The sequence below is a fragment of the Lampetra planeri genome, chromosome 6 (assembly GCF_965212315.1).
Source record: "Lampetra planeri chromosome 6, kcLamPlan1.2.h2, whole genome shotgun sequence".
Taxonomy (NCBI): domain Eukaryota; kingdom Metazoa; phylum Chordata; class Hyperoartia; order Petromyzontiformes; family Petromyzontidae; genus Lampetra; species Lampetra planeri.
In genome coordinates this window covers 17,665,789-17,689,724 of record NC_136112.1, presented here as the reverse complement: position 1 = coordinate 17,689,724, position 23,936 = coordinate 17,665,789, and the positions used below count along the sequence as shown (strand labels likewise).

The 23,936-nt window shown below is 51.7% G+C and overlaps 1 protein-coding gene across 1 annotated transcript in view; it reads left to right on the top strand.

The window, feature by feature from the left end:
* The window catches only part of LOC144719633 (interferon-induced very large GTPase 1-like), a 32,061-nt gene extending 8,496 nt beyond the window's left edge, over positions 1 to 23,565 (top strand). Inside the window, exons 2-3 of the mRNA XM_078595753.1 lie at positions 2,636 to 2,729; positions 18,069 to 23,565. Of these exons, the coding sequence (XP_078451879.1) occupies positions 2,636 to 2,729; positions 18,069 to 22,890 (4,916 nt within the window). The 3' untranslated portion in view covers positions 22,891 to 23,565. The remainder of the gene's footprint in view (positions 1 to 2,635; positions 2,730 to 18,068) is intronic.
* Positions 23,566 to 23,936: the final 371 nt, after the last annotated feature.

The window sequence follows — 23,936 nt, the reverse complement described above, 5'->3', positions numbered from 1 at the left end:
ACCATAAAGGCATTTACATCACTATAACGGTCATTCCAACATTACAACAGCATTGCCAATATTATAGGAATATAAACAACTTACAGACAATGCTTCTTAAGCTCCCACAATGGACAAGTGCGGCTGTGGTCTCACTGAGATGCGATGCGTGCCGCCATCTTGACTTATCTGTGTAATGGCCGACGCCCGCGTGGTACAGTGGAAATCTAAAATCGTAACTTCCTGGTCACGTGACCAAAATTAGCATAAAAAAACAGGAACTTCCTGTGACCGTACGCTCCACATCTGCCGTGAGGCAAGACAGTGTAGGAGGACGAAGTCACGGGACAGACCCAGGTACCATGGGTTGACTGCTATGCCAGGCATGGTGTAGGAGGAGGAAGTCACGGGACAGACCCAGCTGCCATGGGTTGACTGCTGTGCCAGGCTAGGTGCAGGAGGAGGAAGTGATGGGACAGACCCAGCAGGTGCCATGGGTTGACTGCTGTGCCAGGCTAGGTGTAGGAGGAGGAAGTCACGGGACAGACCCAGCAGGTGCCATGGGTTGACTGCTGTGCCAGGCTAGGTGCAGCAGGAGGTCCCGGGACAGAGTGAGGTGCAATAGGTTGACAGAGATGACGGGCAGATGTGTACCACTTGTGCTGCCCATTGTCCCAACTCTGGACTTTTTCTGCCCGGTGCTTCGCTTGTTGTGAGTGTCCCTCCTCTGCCCTCCGCTGTTGCTGGAAGGTGACTGCCTCCAACTGCCCATTGGCATCAAGGTGCACCTATCCTGGCACTGCCCAGTAGCGTTCTTCACACACCAGCATTAGCATTGCAACCCGTGGATTGATTTCTTCGGTGTTTTTACTGCGTGAACGGATCTTCACAAAAATGGTTCTTACCTTGAACGTTTTTTTTAACTCGAACCGCTCTTCCCGCAAACAACGGTTATTCAATTTCGATGTAAAGCTTTCGTGACTGCAGGGATTCATCTTCTTGGTTCTTGCGGTAAAGTCACGTAGAAGGGAAATAAAAAATAATAATAATAAAACATAATAAAATTATTCTCACGACGTTTCGGCCACAACGCAAGCAGCCGTCCTCAGGTGAAGACCAGGTCTGTCGGGGAGACAGCATCTGAATGAAACACCACCACGCTTGGAGCGTATATTTAAGCTGGATTGGCGGGGAAGAGCGCCTTGACAAAAGAATTTGCATATCAAGAGGAATTTAGCATATTTATGGGAAATACAGATATGTGATTAGTACTACTTGTGAAATGCGTAGGAGGTGGGCGGGGGGTTTCAAAGTCATATTATGCCCGTGCATTATGCAGGATTAGCAGCATCAAAGGGAGGGGATAGGAGTAGCATTAATAAAGGTAAAGGAATGTTGATAGTATGTAGCTGCAGTAACTAAACAACTACATAGTATCATCAGTATACTAAATATACTCTCCAATAAGCTGAGCTACTAACAGTAAGTAATACATTACAATTCTATGTCGCAAAAAATATAATATGCTTCCAGCTAAACTTTTTTCCCTTACATCACACGGGTCTACCCTGTACTATATACTGCCATAGACAAACTCAACATTAAATTATATACTGTATTACTATTCACCACCCTATACCTTAGAATAATACATAGTGTAATATTACACTATGTATTATTATATCCACCCTACTGTATATCACACTGCTGTATATTCACTATACAATTACGATACTATATACATTGTATTAAACATTACAATTTTATACTATGTATTATTATACAATCTGCTATACACTATACCATTGACCGTCGCATGAAAGATACTAAGAGGAAGCAACAAAATATGTCGATGGGAGAGTGGTAGTAGGAGACTTGCAGCGGAGCAAAGAATCCATTCCCTGCGGAGAATACAAGATATATAGTCAATGCCAGTGAGTGGACTGCGGTCCGAAAGTCACCGTAAACGTAAACACAATCAGTTAAGATCAGAAATGGTTTATTACGTCCTTCCAATGATTGCTGAGCCAGAATCCATCTTTTTGCGATATAGAATTGTAATGTATTACTTACTGTTAGTAGCTCAGCTTATTGGAGAGTATATTTAGTATACTGATGATACTATGTAGTTTATACTTTAGTTTTTTACGTGGTTGTTTAGTTACTGCAGGTACATACTATCAACATTCCTTCCCTTTATTAATGCTACCCCTATCCCCTCCCTTTGATGCTGCTAATCCTGCATAATGCACGGGCATAATGACTTTGAAACCTCCCGCCCACCTCCTACACATTTCACAAGTAGTACTAATCACATATCTGCATTTCCCATAAATATGCTAAATTCCTATTGATATGCAAATTCTTTTGTCAAGGCAGTCTTCCCCTCCAACCCAGCTTAAATATACGCTCCAAGCGTGGTGGTGTTTCATTCAGACGCAGTCTCCCCGACAGACCTGGTCTTCACCTGAGGACGACTGTTTGCGTTGTGGCCGAAACGTCGTGAGAATAATTTTACTATGTTTTATTTTTATTATTTTATTATTTCCCTTCTACGTGACTTTACCGAAAGAACCAAGAAGATGAACGGTTATTCACATAAACGTTTTTTTGTACTTGAACGGTTCGTCACATGAACGACGTTTCTTCATCACAGAAGACGACGACGCGGATGAGCCAACGCCCGACCGTCCGATACCTGGAGGTGGCGGACACTCAGCCAGGAGCCTTGGTCCATTGCCATCGCAGAGGTAACACTGTTGCTGAAGTTGCTTCTGTTGCCAAATCATTGCTTCTGCCGACAAAAAAGGCAGCGAGTAATGGCGTAGCGGTTAGCGCACTTTGTGTGTGTGTCTGTGGGGAGCGGTGGCGCAGTGGTTACGCCACGATGTGTGTGTGTGTAGGGAATGGTGGTACAGCGGTTAGTGCACTGTGTGTGTGGGAGTGGGGAGCGATAGCGCAAAGTGATTGGTGCCGTGTGTGGGGAGCGGTGGTGCAACAGTGAGTGAACGCACTGTGTGAGCGGTGGTGCAACGATTAGCGCAATTTGTACGTGTGGAGCGGTGATGCAGTGGTTAGCGCACTGTGTCTGTGTGAGCTGGGAGTGGTGGTACAGCGGTTAATACTGCTATGTTGCATGTGTAATGCAGCTCTCAGAGACGCCGTCTTGTCTTCTGTATATTTATTAAGAGTAAAGTCCAATGACAACTCAACACGAGAGTGGCTCCGTACACTTGGGTATTGACACAACTATATTCTGAGACAACATAGCTTCCAGTCTCAAGACAACTCGCTGACGATGGATCCAAGGCGACGACGGCGGCAGTTCCCCACACCAAGCAGCCCCAAGCTTCCGCTCACGCTGCTACTTATCCTCGCCCGGTCCGGCCACACCCTTATTCCCGAATTCTCCTCACCACACCTGGCCCTGCCGATCACCACCCTGCCGATCACCGCCATTGGATCCCATGCTCCCCCTCACGTGACCCTGTCAATGCTTGTTTCATTAATCATCATTAGCCCATCCATTAATAACCATGGTCCCGGGGAACCATACTGTCCTACTATCGCTCCACACTGTCATTACATCACCCCCCCTCTCTTAAAAAAATAGCCGTTCTCAGCTAACACAATTTCAACAATTTATTTTTAGGCCGAATCAACCATGTAACACAACACGTAATAATTGTTTAGGGGTTGAAGGAACGACCTACACTTCAGAAACCCGATGCGAACCGCCGCAACAAAATCCGTAACACAACAATATCGCCAACCCTGAACAACACACGCACACAACCCCCGCGATCACCCCCAGCCACTGACATTTTGAACATATGGACGCCCACAGCACACAACGTAACACACAAATTAGGGCGACCCATTAACTGAATGTCAACCCCCTTGACCGAGTCCTCGATGCCGGCCCGTCACCACAGGTGGGAATATGGCTGCCATCGGCCAACAATGGCTCAGCCATCAGAACGGAGGGGTCAAAGTCTTCAGTGGCTGGCCACTGAAGACTTTGGCAGGTCCTCTGCCCGGTGGTCCCTTGCGTGTGGAGGGCCCTCGAGATTTCCCCAACGTCAGGGGCTTGAAAACTGCGGACAGAACAACACCATTTCCCCGGCGTCCGATTATTTTGGCAAACCGCCCCGGCCCATCCGACACACCAGACCCTGACCACATAGACTCTGGGAATAAATTCTCAAATCGGGGACACACATACGGCTTTAAGCGCGATGGGTGAACAAACCAGCGCCGGCGCCCTACCTGTACACGAACACATTGTGGCCATCTAGCCTCAACGATTTCCACTGGTCCTTGCCATGGTCGGTGCAATTTGGGGGACGTGTGCAACGGCACCTGTGGGCAGTGCAGCCACACTCTATCTATATGGAGGGCCGCGTGGTCCGTCCCATACAGGTAGGGTCTGTATTGTTGCACAAAGTGCACCATGGCCAAGAGTTCCCTTCTCGTTACACAGTAATGCTGTTCTGCGGATGACAGGACGCGGCTCCCGTACACGACCACCCTTTCGACGCCATTCTTAACCTGTGACAGGACAGCCCCTATGCCCGTGTCACTGGCATCAATATCCAAGATGAACGGTAAGGAAAAATCCGGATACACAAGCGGAGGCGCATTGGCAAGGATCTCATGCAGTGTGACAAAAGCGGCCTCCTCCCCCTCTTCCCACCTAAATTTCTGGTCTTTAGCCGTCAAAGCATGGAGAGGCTTAGCGATCGTCGCGAACTGCGGAACGAACCTTCGGTAATAGGACGCGAAACCGACAAAACTCCGCACCTCCCCCACCGACTGAGGAGTCGGCCAGTCGCGCAAATATGCCGTTTTGTTGGGGTCCGTCGCTATCCCAGAATCGCTCACGATGTGGCCCAAATACCGCACAGAGGTTTGCAACAGGTGGCACCGGCAAATTACCTCTGACATGATAATAGCCGAGGCACCCGTGTCAACCAAAACATGGACCTCCACTCCTTGTACCCGCCTGATGATCACCGACGAGCCCACCACCGGTACCAGCCGACTATCGCCCCCGATTAGAGGGAGGGGGGTAGATTTGGTCTTCTAAAGAACCCGGTTTTCTGATGCGTGATATGTTTCTAGCGGCCGAGTGTTCAGTGCGTCATGACTTGCCTGGGGGGGGCTGGGATGCAGTGGTTGACGAGGTGGTGGACTTGCGGGACCCCGTCAATGTCCGACAGGCGTTTTGGCTTCCTCGCGCGAAGTGGCCAAGGTGGCCACAATGGAAACTGGCGGCCCTGGCCGCTCACGATGATGGCGTCGCCCCGACCTGGATCACCACTCTCGGTCCCGTCGCGGCATGTCTCCTCGCGGCCATTCCCATTCCCGAACCGCCGCTGACACTTCCACCGTAGATGCAGCGCCATCCTCCGTCGGCTCCTCCATGCCCTGTGATGGTCGGCCGAGCGACCCGTCTCTCGGCAACAGCTTCCCCGTCCACGCGGCCACTCTGGTCTGCTTCTGCAGCGTTTCATACGCTTGCAGACACAAGGGCGGCCCACAAGGATGTCTGAGCCTCTAAGTCTATCACCGGCAGCACGACACTCATCTCTGAAGCCAACTCCAACATCTTCTCTATAACGAGGGAGTTGAGCACCGCTTGATCCCACCGCGGGTAGGCCGACAGCCCCAATGCCATCAGCACGCCGCAGTAGGCGAGGGGTGTCTCGGCGTCCCCTCGACACCGCTGGAGAAACTTTCCTCGCGTGGCCAATGGTGGGTCGTATACAGCGGCCATTTCTCTGTACGCCTCCTGTAGCGTAGCTCTTTTCTCTGCAGGGATGGTCCAAAGTGCTGCCAGGCCATCATCATCCAGAGCCATAGGCAAGGCCCGCAATGCCTCCTCCGTCCAGTCGACAGATCGGTACGCCGCCTCAAACCAGTGGGTGAAGGCACTCCAATCTCCCCCTGCTGCTGTGAACTTCACAGGGGGTAGCCTTCGTGGTCGATCGGCGGCACCCTGCCTCACCGCGGGAGTTGGCACTATCTCCGCAGCCTCCCACACCGGTTCCAAAATGGCGGCCGTCGGTCGCGCTGCATCCCGCAAAATGGCGGCCACCGACCACGTGGTCTCCAGCACGGGAACCCCCACTGCAGGCGGCTGCTCTGTCCTCCCCGCTCGAGTAAGCAACTCGTCCACGGCCACCTCCGTCCTCGATGTCGCCGCGCCCACCGACGCCACCAAATGAGCGACTGTCGAGCGGAGCCGATCCACCTCCGCCACCAGCTCCTGCCATCCTTCCGTCGGGCCGCTCTGGGGAGAAGCGGCCCCCGCCATGGCCTCGAGTAACCTCATCCTTCGGCCGGCACTCACACACCCTGTCCTGTAGGGCTGGCACTGCACACAAAGCGTGGTGCCATCTAGCACTATCAATCAGCGCTTACCATGCCCCTCTAGGCCCGGTACTACACCCACACCATTGTGGTATCCGCGATGTCGTTACACCACACGCCGTGCCTTTCTCGGGCTGGCACTGCACATTGACATCCCGCGATGTCACTACATCACTCCCCCTTTCGTAGAACTCAGCCATCCCGCCTGTCAACTCCCCCTCAACACAACAAATAAAACCCTTTAGTGTGCCTCAACAAATAAATACCCCATCCCATATATTCAATATATACAGAGACAAATGGGGGAAGGGGACATTAGTAGAGAGAGAGAGAAATAAACAACACGCAGTAACACGCAAAAACTCGGGACCCCCTCCAGCACCATCATCTCCCACCCTCACCGTGTAACAACATCCACAAGCACAATAAAGGCCAGGTTCAGCCAATGACCGATACAACATACCGAGTGCGACAACCAACTGACTGTGTGGGAGTGTGTGTGTATAATGATCACAAAAACCGAAGAGTTTTTGATCGAGTCCTTGTGGCCGGGCCCCAGGTTAGGTGAATGTACTCTTCCTGGGTGTCCCGGGGGGAATTTGAAAATTTCCCATCGAACCCAGCTCCTCACAAAGAGCAGTCGGCCGGGCAGATGGACCCTCCGCTCTCGAAGCGTGTGGAGACGTCGCAGGTTGCGGCTTGGGGGAAGTTAAACGCGCGGAACCTGAGGACGGGATCACATAACTCCCCTGAGGACCAACCTCAGTGGGTACACACTTCAGTTCGCTTGACACACCTGACACTCGGCCCCTGTGTAGTGGAGATGAGATGAATTAATGCGGCACGATGAAAGGCCTGTGGTGAGAGGGATGTACAAACCAACTTCGTCGACCCCAGCGAATTTGAACACACTGGGGCCGAACGACCCAAATCACATCAACCGGCCCCCTCTAGGGTTTAATCAATTTGGATGATGTACCCAGTGGTACCAGTGGATAGTGCAGCCAGGCTCTGTCCAATTCGTGCCAATTGGCACGAATTGGAATTTTCCCTGGAAGCCTCGCGCGCTTCCGAAAGCCTCTGAAGGGCGAGGCGCATGGACTCCGAAATTTTAGATTTAGCCTTGCTTGGCACGGCTCGTAATTGGACATCAATGGTGGTGGTCGTGATCTCTCCCAACATAAAACAATGGCGAGTAGCCAGTGGACGCGTGAGGGGCCGTTTTATAGGCAGCCAGGCCCCCGGGAACATGCAAGTCCCAGTCAAGCTGGGACTCGCTGACCTGATGGCCCAACATGTAAGTCAGAGTCCTGTGCAACTGCTCCACCATTTCATCTGCCTGGGGGTAGTAGGGTGACAAACGTACTTTCTTTGCTCCCAACAAATCACACACCTCCCACAGCAATTTCGAAGAAAATTATTTACCCTGATCAGTCAGAAGGCCCTCAGGGGCACCCTTGTCCATCACATAGCCATCGAGGAATGCCTCGGTGATGGCGGCCGCCGACTGGTTGGGAAGCGGCCAGGCCATCGGCCACAACGAAAAATATTTGATGCCCACCAGTAAATACTTATTTCCGCGAGGGGTGGTTGGAAATGGACCAAGGATATCAATAGCGACCAGCTCATTTATGCGGGAAAGTGGGATGGATTGCAACGGTGGACAACAGGGTTTAGACGGGTGTTTCCGCCGCGCGCATTGCACATACCCCTTCAATATATTAGCGACATCTTCCACCATGCCGGGCCAGAAGAAGTCGAGCTTGAGTGTGTCTAGTGTCTTATGCACACCCAGGTGCAACAGTCGCTCGTGTACCGCCCAGATGATTTTACCTCGCAATGTTGTAACGACAAAACCCTCCATCCCAATGCATGAGCAGAGGATGACAGAGGCTACACCCTGTCGATCCCCACCCCCGTCCACCTCCATGATACGGCGTCGTAACTTAAACAGGAAAGTGTCCTCAACCTGGAGGCGCCCCCACTCCGCATGGTCCAAGCCAATAACGGCGTCACGTGCCATAGTACCGTCGGCTTCATCAGAGGTGTCAGAGGTGCCGATGCCGCAAAGGGAGGGGGCGAGTCCTTGGCAGGCGCCTTACAGCGCCCCGAGCCCAAGAAACATGTGCACCCATCGCTCATTGGTAATCGCGACATGGCATCCACGTTTGTGTGTCGGGTACCTTTGCGGTAGGAAACAGTAAAGGAATAATCCTGCAGGACTTCCAACCAACATGAAAGTTGGCCAGACGGCTGTTCAATATGCAGCGCGTACTGTAGTGCTGCATGGTCAGAGCGCACCTCAAAGCGTCTGCCATAAAGATAGGGGAGATACTGTTGTACAAAAAAAACTATAGAAAAAAGTTCCCGGCGTGTGACACAGTTCTGTTATTCGGCCTGGTCAACCAAAGTGCCATGGCCTCGAGTAACCTCATCCTTCGGCCGGCACTCACACACCCTGTCTTGTAGGTTTGGAACTGCACGCAAAGCGTGGTGCCATCTAGCGCTATCAATCAGCACTCACCGGGCGCCTCTAGGGCCGGTACTACACCAACACCATTGTGGTATTCGCGATGTCGTTACACCACACGCCGTGCTTCTCTAGGGCCGGCACTGCACATTGACATCCCGCGATGTCACTACACTTATGTACCCTGAGGTTTGGGCCACCCTTTGGGCCACCTTGTATAATAATAACTATGTATAGTTACTTTTGGGCCACCATGTATAATAATAACTTTGTGTCCTGGCTTTTTGGTCACCCTGTATATTTCCCACCCTATGTGTCCTGACAGTCGGGCCACCCGGTATAATAAGTCTGTTTCCTCACTTTTGGGCCAACCTGTATAACAATAATCCTATGTGACCTAACTTTTGGTCACCCTGTATAATAATAAGTCTGTGTCCTTACTCTTTGGTCACCCTGTATAATTCCCACCCTATGTCTCCTGACTTTTGGGCCACCCTGTATAATAAGTCTGTTTCCTCACTTTTGGGCCACCTTGTATAACAATAACCCTCTGTGTCCTGCATTTTAGGTAACCCTGCATAATAATAACCCTATCTGTCCTTACTTTTTGGCCACCCTATATAATAGCCACTATATGTGTCTTAACTTTTTAGCCATCCTGTATGACAATAATATATGTCCAGACATTTGAGCCATCCTGTATAATAATAACCCTGTCCTGATTTTTGGGGTTCCCTGTCCAACAATAACCATATTTATCCTGACTTTTGGGCCACCCTTTATAATAATAACCATGTGTCCCCACTTTTGGGCCACCATGTATAATAATAACTCTGTTGTCCTGGCTTTTTGGTCACCCTGACATTTGGGCCACGCAATATAATAAGTCTGTTTCCTCACTTTTGGGCCACCCTGTATAACAATTATCCTATGTGTCCTTAATTTTAGGCCACCCTATGTAATAAGCCTGTTCCCTAACTTTTAGGCCACCCTGTATAATAACCCTATCTATCCTTCCTTTTGGGCCACCCTGTATAATAATAACCCTATGTGTGCTGACTTTTTGGGCTACATTGTACAACTGTAGTGAGTCCAACTGAGTCGCGGACGTTGTTCCTTTTAGAGGCAACATCTTTATTTGTGTAGGGGTGTTAGAGAGAGAGCCGTTATGCATGGCAGCTTATGGGAAACAAACACAGTGGGCGGGGCTACGTGAGTGCACGGGGGGGGGGGTGCTCTCAACGACGTCCGCACCAGGCAGCCCGGGGCCCCACCCCTCAGCGGGGGTGGAGAATAAAGGGGGATGTGTCAGAGGGCTCAGGCCAGAATGTTAAAGCTAAACCAGTGAAGACCGAAGATCGTCCAGCTAGAGCCCTGGACTCCCCTGGGACGCCGCCCTTGTCAGGGCCGCGCAGGACCGAGCCAGCGGCGTGGTCCCGAGAACCAGAGCTAGTGCTCTGGGACTCCGGGTACCGTAGCCCGACTTACCAGTGTCGGGCCACACAGCCTCCCCTAGCCCGTTAGTGGAGGACTAGGAGGTAGGTCAGAGATAGCTAGCAGTGTATTCCCAGCTAGCCGGGTGAGGGGGCCGATGCCCCCTCTAGTATTGTATGTCCACAGTTGTGACTACTTGTACGGAATGAATACGTGTGCCTCACCAACGGTGTCCAAGAGTCATCAACGGTACTTCATCTGGTGTCAGAACAACTACGAACATGGACACGCGCCGGACAGCTCGAGCCGGAGTACCGCAGGTGGAGGACACTGCTGAAATTGTCGAGCCCGAGACGGCTCAACAAGACATTGTGCAGCCGGGGCCGGACGCATTCTTACCGGGGCATCAGGATGAAGAGGAGCCGCCATCAGAAGGGCTGAGGCTGGCTCACGCGAGGCTGGCGGAGCTGCTTTACGCCGCTGCTGCCATACTCGAACACATCACGCGGCTGGGGGCTGGTGGACCACCACGGGGCGAGGAGAACCGACGTCCGATGCGCCTTCCCGCCATCTCAACGGATTCAAACTTTGAATCTCCCGCCATCGCCGCAGCAGCTGCTGAGGGCATGGCCGGCCTGGACCTCGGGTCCAACATCGCTCTCGCTGGGGCTGCCGCGTCACCGCCAGCAGAGGGAGCGTCATCACGGCTGCGACAGGCGATACCATCTGCCGTTCGCGCCGAAGCGCAGCCGAGTTACGGGGACAGCAGCCTGCGAGCTTCCATGGCGACCGCTGCGCTGCACCAACGGCTGCCTCCGCTCAAAGAGTTTGTTGGCACGGAGGGCGACTGGGGTGGCTTCCAGCGACGCTTCCTCGCCCACCAAGAAATGGCACGGTGGTCGGATGCTGAGGCTCTCTGCGCGCTGCCGGCGCTCCTCGACAGCGACGCACTCGCCGCCCTTACATCGGCGCCGAGGGAGAAGCGCTCCACGCTACAGATGGCGCTGCAGTTGCTGGCCGGGGTCTACGGACCTTCAGCGGAATGCAGGCAGCAGTTTTACGATCGCCAGCGGGGTGCAAAGGAGTCGCTCCTGGCGTACAGGACGAGTCTCCTGGCACTGGCGAAGATGGCCTTCCCTCGAATGGACGACGACGGCGTGGACGCCATGGTCACAGAAAAAATCCTCCTGCTGGCAGACGACCTGGACATCGCCGTCGTTGCACAGGAGGACACGGAGATGAGTTCCCTCCAGGCTGCGCGGCTCCTCCACGCCAACCTGCTGTCACAGCGTCGGAAAGCCAGCAGGGCAGCGGCCGGGCGTGCGGTGGCTGCAGCCACCCTCCCGGCGGAGGAGGTTTACGCCGTCGACCGTCGACGGCAGCAGGGGAAGGGAGCACGGTCGGGCCGGGATGGGTCGAGCCGCCTCGACCGTCCGTCATCGCCGCCGGCGCTCCCGTGTTGCTTCAACTGCGGCGTTCGGGGCCATGTCGCCTCGGGGTGCCGCTCTCCTCGGCAGCGTGGGACGATGCCTCGACAGGACGCAGGCCCTCCTCCTCCCAAGCTCCATCAACATAATCCGGCGAGTCGCGGCACCCCTCATGTTTGGCCCAAGCACACACTCGTCACACACTCGCACACCGCAACGAACGGGGGGCCGACATTGCGCTGCGACGGGCCAACACGCACCACTATGGGGACTCAAATCGAACCCAGGCAGTGGTCCATGTTGGCCCATCGCGTTGTGGCCGCGTCGTCGGGGTCGTCGGCCGTGGTGGGACACATTGACGGGGTGGAGGTACGCATCCTGGTCGATACGGGGGCATCGGCGACCATCATTTCCGAACTCATTTACAATATTCTACCTGTCCAGAGCCGTCCTTTACTGCCGGTTAACGTCCCATTCTATGCTGCTAACGGGGGCTCTCTTGGCATCATTGGACAGATTCGAGCGCAAATTTGTATCGGGGATATCAAATTGTCGGGCCCGATTTTTGTTTCCTCCTCGCTGGCGGTCCGTGCCTGCTGGGGACGGACTTCTTGAGCAAAATGCCGATTCGTATTTTAATAGACCAGGGATGCATTGAGCTCTCGTCGGGACGACGCATGGCGTTCCTGCCTTCCCCTACTGCGGCTCGGACGGCGTTCGTAACAGTACCAGCGTTCGTCGTTAAAACAGTTCGTGTGCCGCCGGGAGCTCAAATGTTGGTGCCTCTAAAACTTCGTCGGCCCTTCGCTGAGGGCATTGGGGACCAGGGAATTCTGCTGGGACCATCTAGGGCCGGGGTTAGTGGACCTCATTTGATTCCGGCCCAGACCGTCGTAAGAGGGGACGGGGACCCTTTCATCGCGGTCCTCAATGTGGGGTCGCAGACAGTGGTAGTTCCTCAAGGGACGGTGCTTGCTCACGCGACGCCAGTGCCCTGCGAGGAACCTGTTGCGAATCACGTTGGCACTGCTCCCCGGCCGCACCCACATTTGGACAGCGATGGAGGGTGGCTCGATGCGCTTTGTGCGGGATCGACGGACCTGTCAAATTCAGAGCGCCAACAGCTTAGAATGCTACTGCGGGAATTTTCCGACGTTTTCAGTCGGGACAAATACGATTTGGGTTGCACTCATCTGCTGCGTCACCATATTGACACGGGTGACAGCGCGCCAATACGCCAGGTTAAGTCCCGCCGAAAAGGACCATGTCAAATCGGCTATTGATGACATGTTAGCCGCCGACAAAATTTCTCCTTCCACCAGCCCTTGGGGAGCGCCGATCGTCCTGGTTAAAAAGCAGGATGGCTCGTTGCGGTTTTGCGTTGATTTTCGGCGCCTTAACAAAATTTCGGTTGCCGACGCATACCCGCTCCCACGGATGGACGAATCGCTGGACGCCTTGGCGGGAGCGCGATTCTTCTCCACACTGGATTTACTTTCGGGATTCTGGCAGCTTCCTCTGGACGATGATTCAAAGCCTAAAACTGCTTTCCGTACACCGCACAGCCTGTTCCAATTCAACCGGTTGCCGATGGGCTTACACTCAGCGCCGGCAACTTTCCAGCGTTTGATGGAATTGGTTTTGGCTGGATTGCAATGGGAGTCGTGCCTGATTTATTTGGATGACGTTATCGTCTTTAGTAAAACTTTTGACGAACATCTCCAGAGGTTGCGGGCGGTTTTCCTAAAGATGCGGGCTGCTAATTTGAAATTCAAACCCCAAAAATGTCATTTGTTACGCGATTCGGTGCGTTATTTGGGGCACATTGTGGGGCGCTCAGGTATTGCTACCGATCCCGCCAAAACGCAGTGTGTCAGCTCCTGGCCGACTCCAACCTCGGTGGGAGAGGTCAGGAGTTTCATTGGCTTCGCGTCGTATTACCGACGGTTCGTCGCTGATTTTGCGACGATTGCCAAACCCCTACACGCTTTAACATCAAAAGGGGTTCGGTTCCACTGGGGTCAGGAGGAGGAGGCTGCTTTCTGCTCCCTTCGGGACGCTCTGGTAAAAGCTCCTCCCTTGATTTACCCCGATTTTTCGGAACCATTTTTGCTCGACACCGATGCGAGCAACACGGGTATTGGGGGCGTGCTTTCCCAGGTGGTTGACGGCGTGGAACGGGTGGTTGCGTACGGCAGTCGGGTGTTGTCTCCAGCGGAGCAAAGATATTGTGTCACCCATAGGGAACTGTTGGCAATTGTCTATTTCATCCAACAGTATCGCCCATATCTGTACGGTCGGCATTTCACCGTCCGCACAGATCATGCGGCACTGCAGTACGCCCTGCGAGTTCAACAGCCATCGGGACAATTGTCCCGATGGTTGGAGATCCTCCAGGATTTTGATTTCGAAACCACCTACCGTAAGGGCGTTCGCCACACCAACGCGGACGCTCTGTCGCGCATGCCAACCACCTCCGAATGTGCATGCCTCCTGGGGTCGGGACGTTGCAAGTCAGCAGGGGACATGCCGGTTCCGGTCCTGGCGGCCGCCGCCGACGACGAAACATTGCTTCCAAATTCTATCGCACAACAGGGAAAAGATTCCCTGCTGGGTTTGCCTGTTAATGAATGGGGGCGCCTCCAGATGGAGGATACCTCCCTCCTCGCGTCGCGTCGTCGCGCCGGGGAGGCGGGGCGGGGGACGGGTGATGCCGACGCATGGGAAATGCACGCGGGGTTGCTTATGCATTGGGACGGGAAATCCCATCGACACCGGCTGGTGGTCCCTTCTGGGTTACGGGGTAGGGTGGTGTGGGCTGCTCATGAGCGCCTCCTCCACCTGGGTACCCAAAAGACCCTCGCCTTGCTCCAGCATGATTTTTTTTGGCCAGGCATGACGAGGGATGTCGCAGATCTGTTGGCATCATGCCCTCGGTGTGCGCAGCGAAAACCACCAGCACGGGAGTCAAACCCGCCTTTGCAGTCTATCAGAGTCTCCAGAGTGAACGAACTTGTCGCGCTGGATATTCTGGGGCCATTTCCCGCCACCCCTAGGGGCAATAGATATTTGTTGACCGGGGTGGAATACTTTACGCGCTGGCCTATGGCCTGGCCCCTGGCCAACCAGTCGGCAGCAGCCATCGTGGAGGCCTTTGTCCAAGGTTACGTCATGGACAAAGGTGCTCCGGAGCGGCTGCTGACCGACCAGGGAAAATTTTTTTCCGGCAAACTCCTCCAACAGGTCTGTGAGCTCCTGGGAACGAAAAAAATTCGTACCTCTCCCTATCACCCACAAACTGACGGGATGGTCGAGCGTCTGCATGGAACCATCACGTCTATGTTGTCGCAGCAGGTTTCGGACTCACAGACCGATTGGGACTTGCAAATTCAAGGGGTCCTGGCAGCATACAGATTGGCCCCCCATGCTGCGACGGGATTTTCACCCTTCTTCCTCATGTATGGCCGTGAACCTGACCCACCTGTTCGGGCACAGCTGCAGATCCCCGCGCCCCTGGGAAAAACTAAATTGGCCGACCATGTTAAATTTAACCTTGTGAAATTGACTGAGGCACGGGATGCTGCCATGCTAAATTCAGACAGGCGTCAGAAAGTGAATGAGCTCCTCAGACTGGGTCGCGCGCACGTGCTACAGTGGAAGCCGGGGGACAGGGCATGGCTGCACTGTCCCCAGGTACCACTCGCGACCTCCTCAAAACTGGTGCGGCCGTGGCGGGGCCCCGTCGAGGTGGTCGAGGTTTTGCGGCCTCAGTGCGTTCGCATGAAATGGGGGAAGCGCCGGTGGTTTGTGCACCCCTCTAGGCTGAAACCCTTCGTTGCGGTGCGAGGCCCCAATCCACACACGCGTGGCCAAACATGTGGGGGGTCGGCCGACTAAAAGGGTCCGTCTCTGCTGCTCTCGCCTGACGTGTTGCCGGCTGTCCCGCCCCCAGGTGCACCAGGAATGACGGGTTCCCGCCCAACAACCCCTACGGGGGATGCCGAGGGTCTCGCGACATCAAGCGCAGACTCACTTCGAAATGGACAGCTGCCACCGGATGGTCCGCCATCCGGGGTTGCCCCGTGTGACGGGCCTGCGGCAAGGACGCGCGCAAGAATGCGCAGACTCTTGTGATGCACAAAAAGAAGAAATTTTTTGTATTTTTTTATTTTCACGTGTATGGTTACTGTGCGCTGCGTCGGTGGTGTGCTCCTGGCACATTGTGTTGTGTCGTGTGTGTGTTGGGGGTTCCTTGCGATTTGTATATACGTTGCTTTTACGGAATTCGTATTTATTCGGGGGGGGGGGGGGTGCGTCGGGTTGTTTTCCCTTCGGGGTTTTCTGGTTCTTGTTGTTCTCTTCGCGTTATGTTGAAAAATAGTGAGGCACACGCGTGGTCAGGGGGTAAATGCGCTTTTATTGTCGTTTTTTTTTGTATGTTGGCAGCCGGGACGGCTGCAAGCTATGCGGGGGGGGGGGGGCGGGGGGTGATGTAGGGGTGTTAGAGAGAGAGCCGTTATGCATGGCAGCTTATGGGAAACAAACACAGTGGGCAGGGCTACGTGAGTGCACGGGGGGGGGTGCTCTCAACGACGTCCGCACCAGGCAGCCCGGGGCCCCACCCCTCAGCGGGGGTGGAGTATAAAGGGGGATGTGTCAGAGGGCTCGGGGCAGAATGTTAAAGCTAAACCAGTGAAGACCGAAGATCGTCTAGCTAGAGCCCTGGACTCCCCTGGGACGCCGCCCTTGTCAGGGCCGCGCAGGACCGAGCCAGCGGCGTGGTCCCGAGAACCAAAGCTAGTGCTCTGGGACTCCGGGTACCGTAGCCCGACTTACCAGTGTCGGGCCAGACAGCCTCCCCTAGCCTGTTAGTGGAGGACTAGGAGGTAGGTCAGAGATAGCTAGCAGTGTATTCCCAGCTAGCCGGGTGAGGGGGCCGATACCCCCTCTAGTATTGTATGTCCACAGTTGTGACTACTTGTACGGAATAAATACGTGTGCCTCACCAACGGTGTCCAAGAGTCATCAACGGTACTTCATTTGTAACACCGTAACACAAAGGGGTAACTGCCCCTTTACCAGATACAACCTAGGGTGGTGACCACCCAGCTAACTACACTATACAGAGGAGTAACTGCTACGAAGGGTTGGACCTTAACTCGGGTCTCTGATTACGTGGTTCCTCGTAGGGTGAAGAGCTTCCAGCTTGAGACGCCGAGCTTCCAGCTTGTAGAACGAAGAAACCCTCGGTCCCTCCTAGGGACCCGCCATATATCCCCCTATGGTCAGGGCCGCTCCGCCCTCGGCCCCGCCCGCCTTCTCGAGCATACTCGTTCCCTCTCAATCCCTCTCAAGAGCTCTCCCCGGACACGTGATCACCCACTAGCCCCCCCACCTGGGGCCCCCTGTGTGGATTCTCCGGATCACGTGTCTACAGGGTCAACCAGAGTGCCATGGCCAGGGGAAACCCTGCCCCTGGGCTGACACTCACCACTCCCCCTCGTGGGAGCCCCCATCACACGCTGTGCATGGTGCCCGCACTATCCCATTGCTCACCAAGCCCCACTAGGGCTGGTATTATACACAGCCACCCACACGGTGCTGTCCACGATGTAGGAACATCGAACAGTGTAGCCCTTCTGGGCCGGCACCATACAGTGACATCCCTGATGTCACTACACAACAATAAAACTACGTGTCCTGACCTGTATAATACTAACTCTGTATCCTGACTTTTTGGTCAGCCTGTATAATTCCCACCCGATGTGTTTTTGTATGATAAACCTATGTGTCCTGACTTATGGGCCACCCTGTAAAATAACCACCTTATATGCCCTCCCTTTTGAGCCTACCTGTATAATAAACCTGTGTGCTGACTTTTGTGCTACCCTATATAATAAGTGTTTCCTCACTTTTGGGCCACCCTGTATAACAATAACCCTATGTGTTCTGACATTTGGGCTACCCTGTATAAGAATAACCATCTGTGTACTGACTTTTAGGCTACCCTGTATAATAACCCTATTTGTCCTGACTTTTGGGTCACCCTGTATAATAACAACCGTATGTGTCGTGACTTTTGGGCTACCCTGTATAATAACCCTATGTGTCCTGGCATTTGGGCCACCCTGTATTCTAACACCCTATGTGTCTGGACTTGTGGGCCACCCTGTATAACAATAACCCTTTGTGTCCTGACTTTTTTGCCACCCTGTATAATAACTACCCTATTTGTCCTGACTTTTTGGCCACCCTGTAAAATAATAACCCTGTGGCCTGACTTTTGGGCCACACTGTATGACACTAACCCAATTTGTCCAGATCTTTGGGCCACCTGCAATCACCCAATATGTCCTGACTTTTGTGTTCATTGTTTGTTACAGCTGTGAAGACGAAGGAGGAGATGGCTCATCCTGTCACCGCCGTGCTAACGCCGATTCGCAAGCACCAAAAGAAGTTGACGTTAAAATAAAAAATGATTTCGATGCCATGTTAAGTGATTTGGGTTTGACGGAGTTCTACCCTCAAAAATTGACACTCAGCTCTGTTTTAAAGATAACCAGAGCTTCTATTTTCAGAAAAAAACCCACGTCTTTGAACGAAATCCCCATGCATTTCCTGTACAATGTAATGAGGGCAAACGTGAAATCTAGAAACACTGAATACAGTTTAAGTGAAGGAACCACGCCTATATATCGTTCTTATGCAAACGATGAAGAAGAGTTCTCTCTGGGTAGCGTTATTGATCCAGAAGTGTACTCCGTCACCATCCTGGACTTGATAACCGCAGTATTCCTCTGCTCAGACAGCCTCTTGCAGCAGACACTCATGGTCAAGATGTCTTTGTGTCAGTTCGCGTTGCCTCTATTGCTGCCCGACGTGAGTCAGGGCAGCATCACCTTCCTGCTCTGGGCCATGAGGGCAGTGATTCACAAATGGAGACCGCATTCTAAAGAGGAGAGTAAAGGCTACATTGAGCATGCGATGGTCACTACAGCGATGCCAATGATCTCTTTTGTGCGAATTGGAGAGTGCGGGGTCTCTAAGTCATCGATCATCAACTCCATTGTATGCAAGGAGCCGCACAATTTCTTCGTGCACCGGGACATGGAATGCGGAAAATTTCCACGAAGGATTTCCAATGGCCTTGTCGAAGTTTGCTTTCACCTGCCATGTGGGAAATCGACCATCGACGTCTTCCCGGAGATATTCACGGTGGCGAATCTCCGCGGCGACGTGCGCAACAGCCCGGCTCAGTTCCAGTTTCTGAAATTGAACTCGGCCGCGGTGTTCATTGTTGTGGACAACATTGGCGAAAGAGATTGTGACTTTTTAACCTCGAGCTTCGATCCAAATTCAAACGTTTTTCTCGTGATTAATCCTGATGTGGAGCACCGAAGCCAAACCGAGGGGAGTGTCAGGAGGATTTTGACTGAACTGAAATTGAAAAACCAAAATGTGCACATCTGGGGCAATCAAAATCAGACCGTGTTTTTGAAAAATATAAACGGCAGCATCGACGGCGTGCTGAGATACAACAAGGTATCGAAAAATTTGGAAAACATGTCTCAAACTGACCCAAAGTTATGCATCATGACCGACGAAGTTTGCAGCGACTGCCAGGCGTCCGCGACTGTCGCCGACTGGATTGTCAGTGAGATTGAAATGAAGGATAAGGAATCTGTTAAAGCGACGTTGCTCACTGCTCAGGGGTTTTTCTGGCAGGAATGGTCAAGAAAGGACAAGGAGATAAATCGCTTGAGACATAGAGGAGATGTGGACATCAATGAGTACATTGCACAACTAAGTGAACATAAAATTCAAATCCGCAACGAGCAGGCGAAAGTGGAACTTCCCGACGTGGTGGACTCATTCATCTCAGCATGCTTCGAATTTTCTGTGGACAAAAAAGTGTTGTTCCTGCAGCGAATGAAAATGAAGCTCGATGTATTGTCAAGCAACATTATCGTTCCTTTGGAAGAAAAATTCAAGGAGCTCTGCATTGACCCGAACCATCACAAAGAAGCGCTTAAACAAACCAATGCAAAGATTGCTAACTCCCCGGTGGGTCTAGAGCACTTCATGCGCGAGCTTGGGCAGATATACGAGGCTTCCAAAGCGAGCAGAAGCAATCCTCAATTCCTGAGGCTTCCGTCGGTCATGGCGCAGTTGCTCATAAATGGCTTCCCCATGGAGCTCCTCGACGGAGATGCTGGCTGCATTCCCATCGACTGGGTGACGGACGTACTTGCCGAAGTGCGCACCCAGCTGGGCCGTGACCCCCGAGTCTTCATCGTGTCTGTGCTGGGGTTGCAGAGCTCGGGGAAGTCAACGCTCCTCAACGTCATGTTCGGCCTGCAGTTCGCCGTGGGCAGCGGTCGATGCACTCGCGGCGCTTTCATGCAGCTGCTCCACGTTGACGACAATTTCCAGCGAGAGCTCTGCTTCGACTTCCTGCTGGTGATCGACACAGAAGGGCTGAAGGCGCCGCAGCTCGCAAATCTCGATGACAGCTGTGAGCGCGATAACGAGCTGGCCACAGTGGTAATTGCCCTGAGTGACGTCGCCATCGTTAACTTGGCCACGGAAAATGCAGAAGAGATGAAAGACGTACTGCAGGTTGTCGTCCATTCATTTTTACGGATGAGAGAGGCCGGCAAAAAGCCACACTGCCTATTCGTTCATCAGAATTTTAATAGCGTATCTGCAATGGGCAAGACTCTCAATGATCAGAAACATCTGCTGGATCAACTGGACAGGATGACGAATGCAGCAGCGAAAATGGAGCACAAAGATATGTACTACAACAAATTTACCGACGTCATAGCACACGATTTGAACAAAGACAACTGGTTCATTCCTGGACTTTGGTTTGGCTGTTCTGCCATGTCTCCTGTTAGTTATGGATATACTGAACAAGTGTTTCAACTTAAGGCACACATCTTCGAAGAGAAACTAAAGTTGAAGAAACCCTGTAGCTTAACCGAGTTCGGACAGTGGGTGTCGACGGTATGGGACTCAGTGAAAAAGGAAACGTTCATCTTTAGCTTCAGAAACATCTTGGTCATTGAGGCATATAGCAATCTGTGTACGACATATGCAGATTGGGAGTGGAAATTTCGTAGCAAGCTCCTTTCCTGGACACAACTTGCACAGAACACCATAATGAACGCGGTACCGGACAAGCTCCACGATGTGCATGAGAGGTTACAACAGAAAGGAAGGGAAGAAGTCGACAATCACAAAACACTGCTTTTACAGCACATAGAGAATTTCTTTTCAAAACCTTCTGAAGATGCTCACCTCATTGTGAAATACAAAGAGGATTTCAACATCAGCACCAAGCATCTGGCCAAGCAAATACTGACCGAAGCTCTTGACAAGTGCGAGGAGACCGTCTGTAAGAGGAAATGTCTCCTCGCTTTGGAAACTTTGCAAGGCCAGTACAGGAATACCATCTCGCAAAGTGTGAACGATCTTCTGGAGAAATGCAAATTCGGCAAAGCTAATTTGACCGACGAAGAAATTGAGAAGGAATTCGAAGATGTGTGGTCAAGAACGGTTTCAAAGCTTCCCAAAGAATCGATAAGGAGGCGCAACGTACAGAAAGACATGGAGCAACAACTCTGTCATAATACACAGCGCCATAAAGCATTGGTGAATGAAAAGCTACGCGATCCGTCCATCTTGTGCATGGAGAAGCATAATTTCCAGGTGAAAAATGAGCACATAGCAGGCTGGATTATGAAAATGGGGTCTTCTCTGCAAATTAGCCACATACCATCAGAGCTGTATGATTTGTCCTATAACATAATTAAGGAATGCAAAGATTTGATAGAAACCAAGAAAAAGTCCAACAACGATTACCTCCCTACTTATTGGGATGAGCTTTTCACAATCGTAGATTATCAACTGCAGAGAGGATCTGAACAGAACATTCCTTTTGGCAAACACTTTGTCGTGGACATCAAGATTCATATTTGTGCAATTGCCATTGGTCCATTCATAGATCAACATGAAGAGTTTGTTGAGCAAAACAACCCATGGAATCAACTTCCATCAATGAAGGAGAAATACCACAGTGTATTTGCGGAAATGTATAATACTGGCGATGAAATGCGAAACATTGCAATGGTCTTTTGCGATCAATGCCTCAAACCTGCTTTGAAGGAAGTCATAGACCAAGAACTAGGTCCAAAGATTGTGGAATATATCAAAATAAAATGTATCACGTTATCCAATCGTAAAAACCTCCAACATTCTCTCTTATCCGATTTACTGGAGAGAGATAATTTTGACTTATATCACAGATTCTTAAACGATTACAAAAAGTTTACGACAACGTGGATAAGGGAGCATGTTGTGAAGTACTGCGAACAAAACAGAGAAGACATTTTCTATCTGACAAAAAGTATCTTGTTCGAAAAATCGGAACGAGCAAAGAGAGTCGTGTCGTCTCTCCTGAGGGAATCCACTCCGGTGAAGGTTTCCGACCTTTTGCAAAAGCTAAAGCTATCCCTAGCGGGCGACATTGTCATGGCAACGTACGCCCTCGACATCATCGGCCCGTTCATGCTCCAAGACTCCAACAGCGCCAAACGGTTTTGTGAGTCGCTAGACGGAGGCGTCGATCGAGTTAGCCGCGAGGTCGCCATCGACTTTGAGAAGTCCTACGACATTGAGGGAAAATTGGACAGACTGACCGTGCGGCCGCATGGAGAGCTCTTTAAGCTGTTGGCCGGATGTGGGAACGCCTGTCCCCTGTGCAAGGCGCCATGCGACCAGAGTGGTGGAGAGCACAGGGAGCATCGGGCAACGTTGCACTACCCTCAAGGACTCTGCGGCCAAAAATGGGACTCGTGCAACAAGCTGTCCGTCGAAGTGTGCACCACCTCTGTTGCAAAGAGATTCTTGTTCTTTTTCAAAGTACATAAGTTTTCCAACGGTGACACAAACAGGAAAATCGTTCGTTATGCAGACTACCGCACTGTGAATAAATACTACGGCTCTTGGAATATTCCGGAAAGTTCCACACTGGAGGCCCCACTCTTCTGGAGATTCGTGTTCTGCAAGTTCAATGAACAGTTTGCTGAGCGTGCAGTCGCCCAGCCGGCAGACATACCGAGAGGATGGAAATATATTACCAAGGAACAAGTGGAACGCGATTTGCAAAGAATGTACGGCCTCGTTGTAATCGATGAGTGAAATTAATTTAAGTACAGTGAGTCCCAGCTTAACGCAGGAGGAGTAGATGTCTCCCTGAAAAATTACGTGTTGGGCCAAAATTATTTCCCCATAAACAATGTAACGACAAATTTTGGTGAGATACGATGTACTACGCACACACAAATAACTAAGGATAGGCTGCTGTGCAATTTGCAGCAAAATTCATGAACTAATTACCCGCATCACGATTAATGTTACTGTTTGGAAATCAAAATAATTTCACGTATTATTTCATCCAAGGAATTATATGAGGTTGAAGCGTGAATGTGATTTTACAACGTAATTGTTTTTTTTATATCTGTAATTGTGGAATGCTTTGATGTCAGCCAGCCGACTCACCCTTTTGAAAATAGTTTAGCTCAGTGGGCTTTATTCAGTGGCAAATAGACTTCTAATTCTGAATAATATACTGGCAGTCCTCGGCTTCGAACATAATTCGTTCCTGGGACCCGTTTGTAAGTCCAACAGTTCGTCAGTGGGAACACAATAATATACCGTATTTAAATGCTCATACAATCAGTGTTATTGAATGTGTTAACGATGCAATAGGAAAACGTTAATTTCATGAGTAGAAATAAATATTGTGCATGCGTAAGTACCACTAAAAAAAATACTGTATAGGAAATAAAACAAAATAAAGTTACATGAATAGAATTTTTTTTTCACTTGAGTACTGATGCTGGCTTGCTTGTTGGCATAGGGACAATGACTTACCACAATTGCACACACGCACGCGCACACACGCAGACACACACGGACGCACGCACACACGCACAGACACCAATGACAAGTTAACCTTATGGCGGTACCCCGGGAGACCATCGTGCCCCGGTTCTCGGATAATGTCCGTGATGCAGTAATTTTTAGTCTGTGTTGATGGTCGGCGATGCGACCGACTATCGACTCATCTCGACGAGCTGTACACGATGCATCACCACTACGGTGCGTGCGAGGGTTCAGGGTTTCGGCGCAATCGTCCTCTCTGCGTTTCGACATCGGGGAGTGTGGCACTGATTTCGGATTAA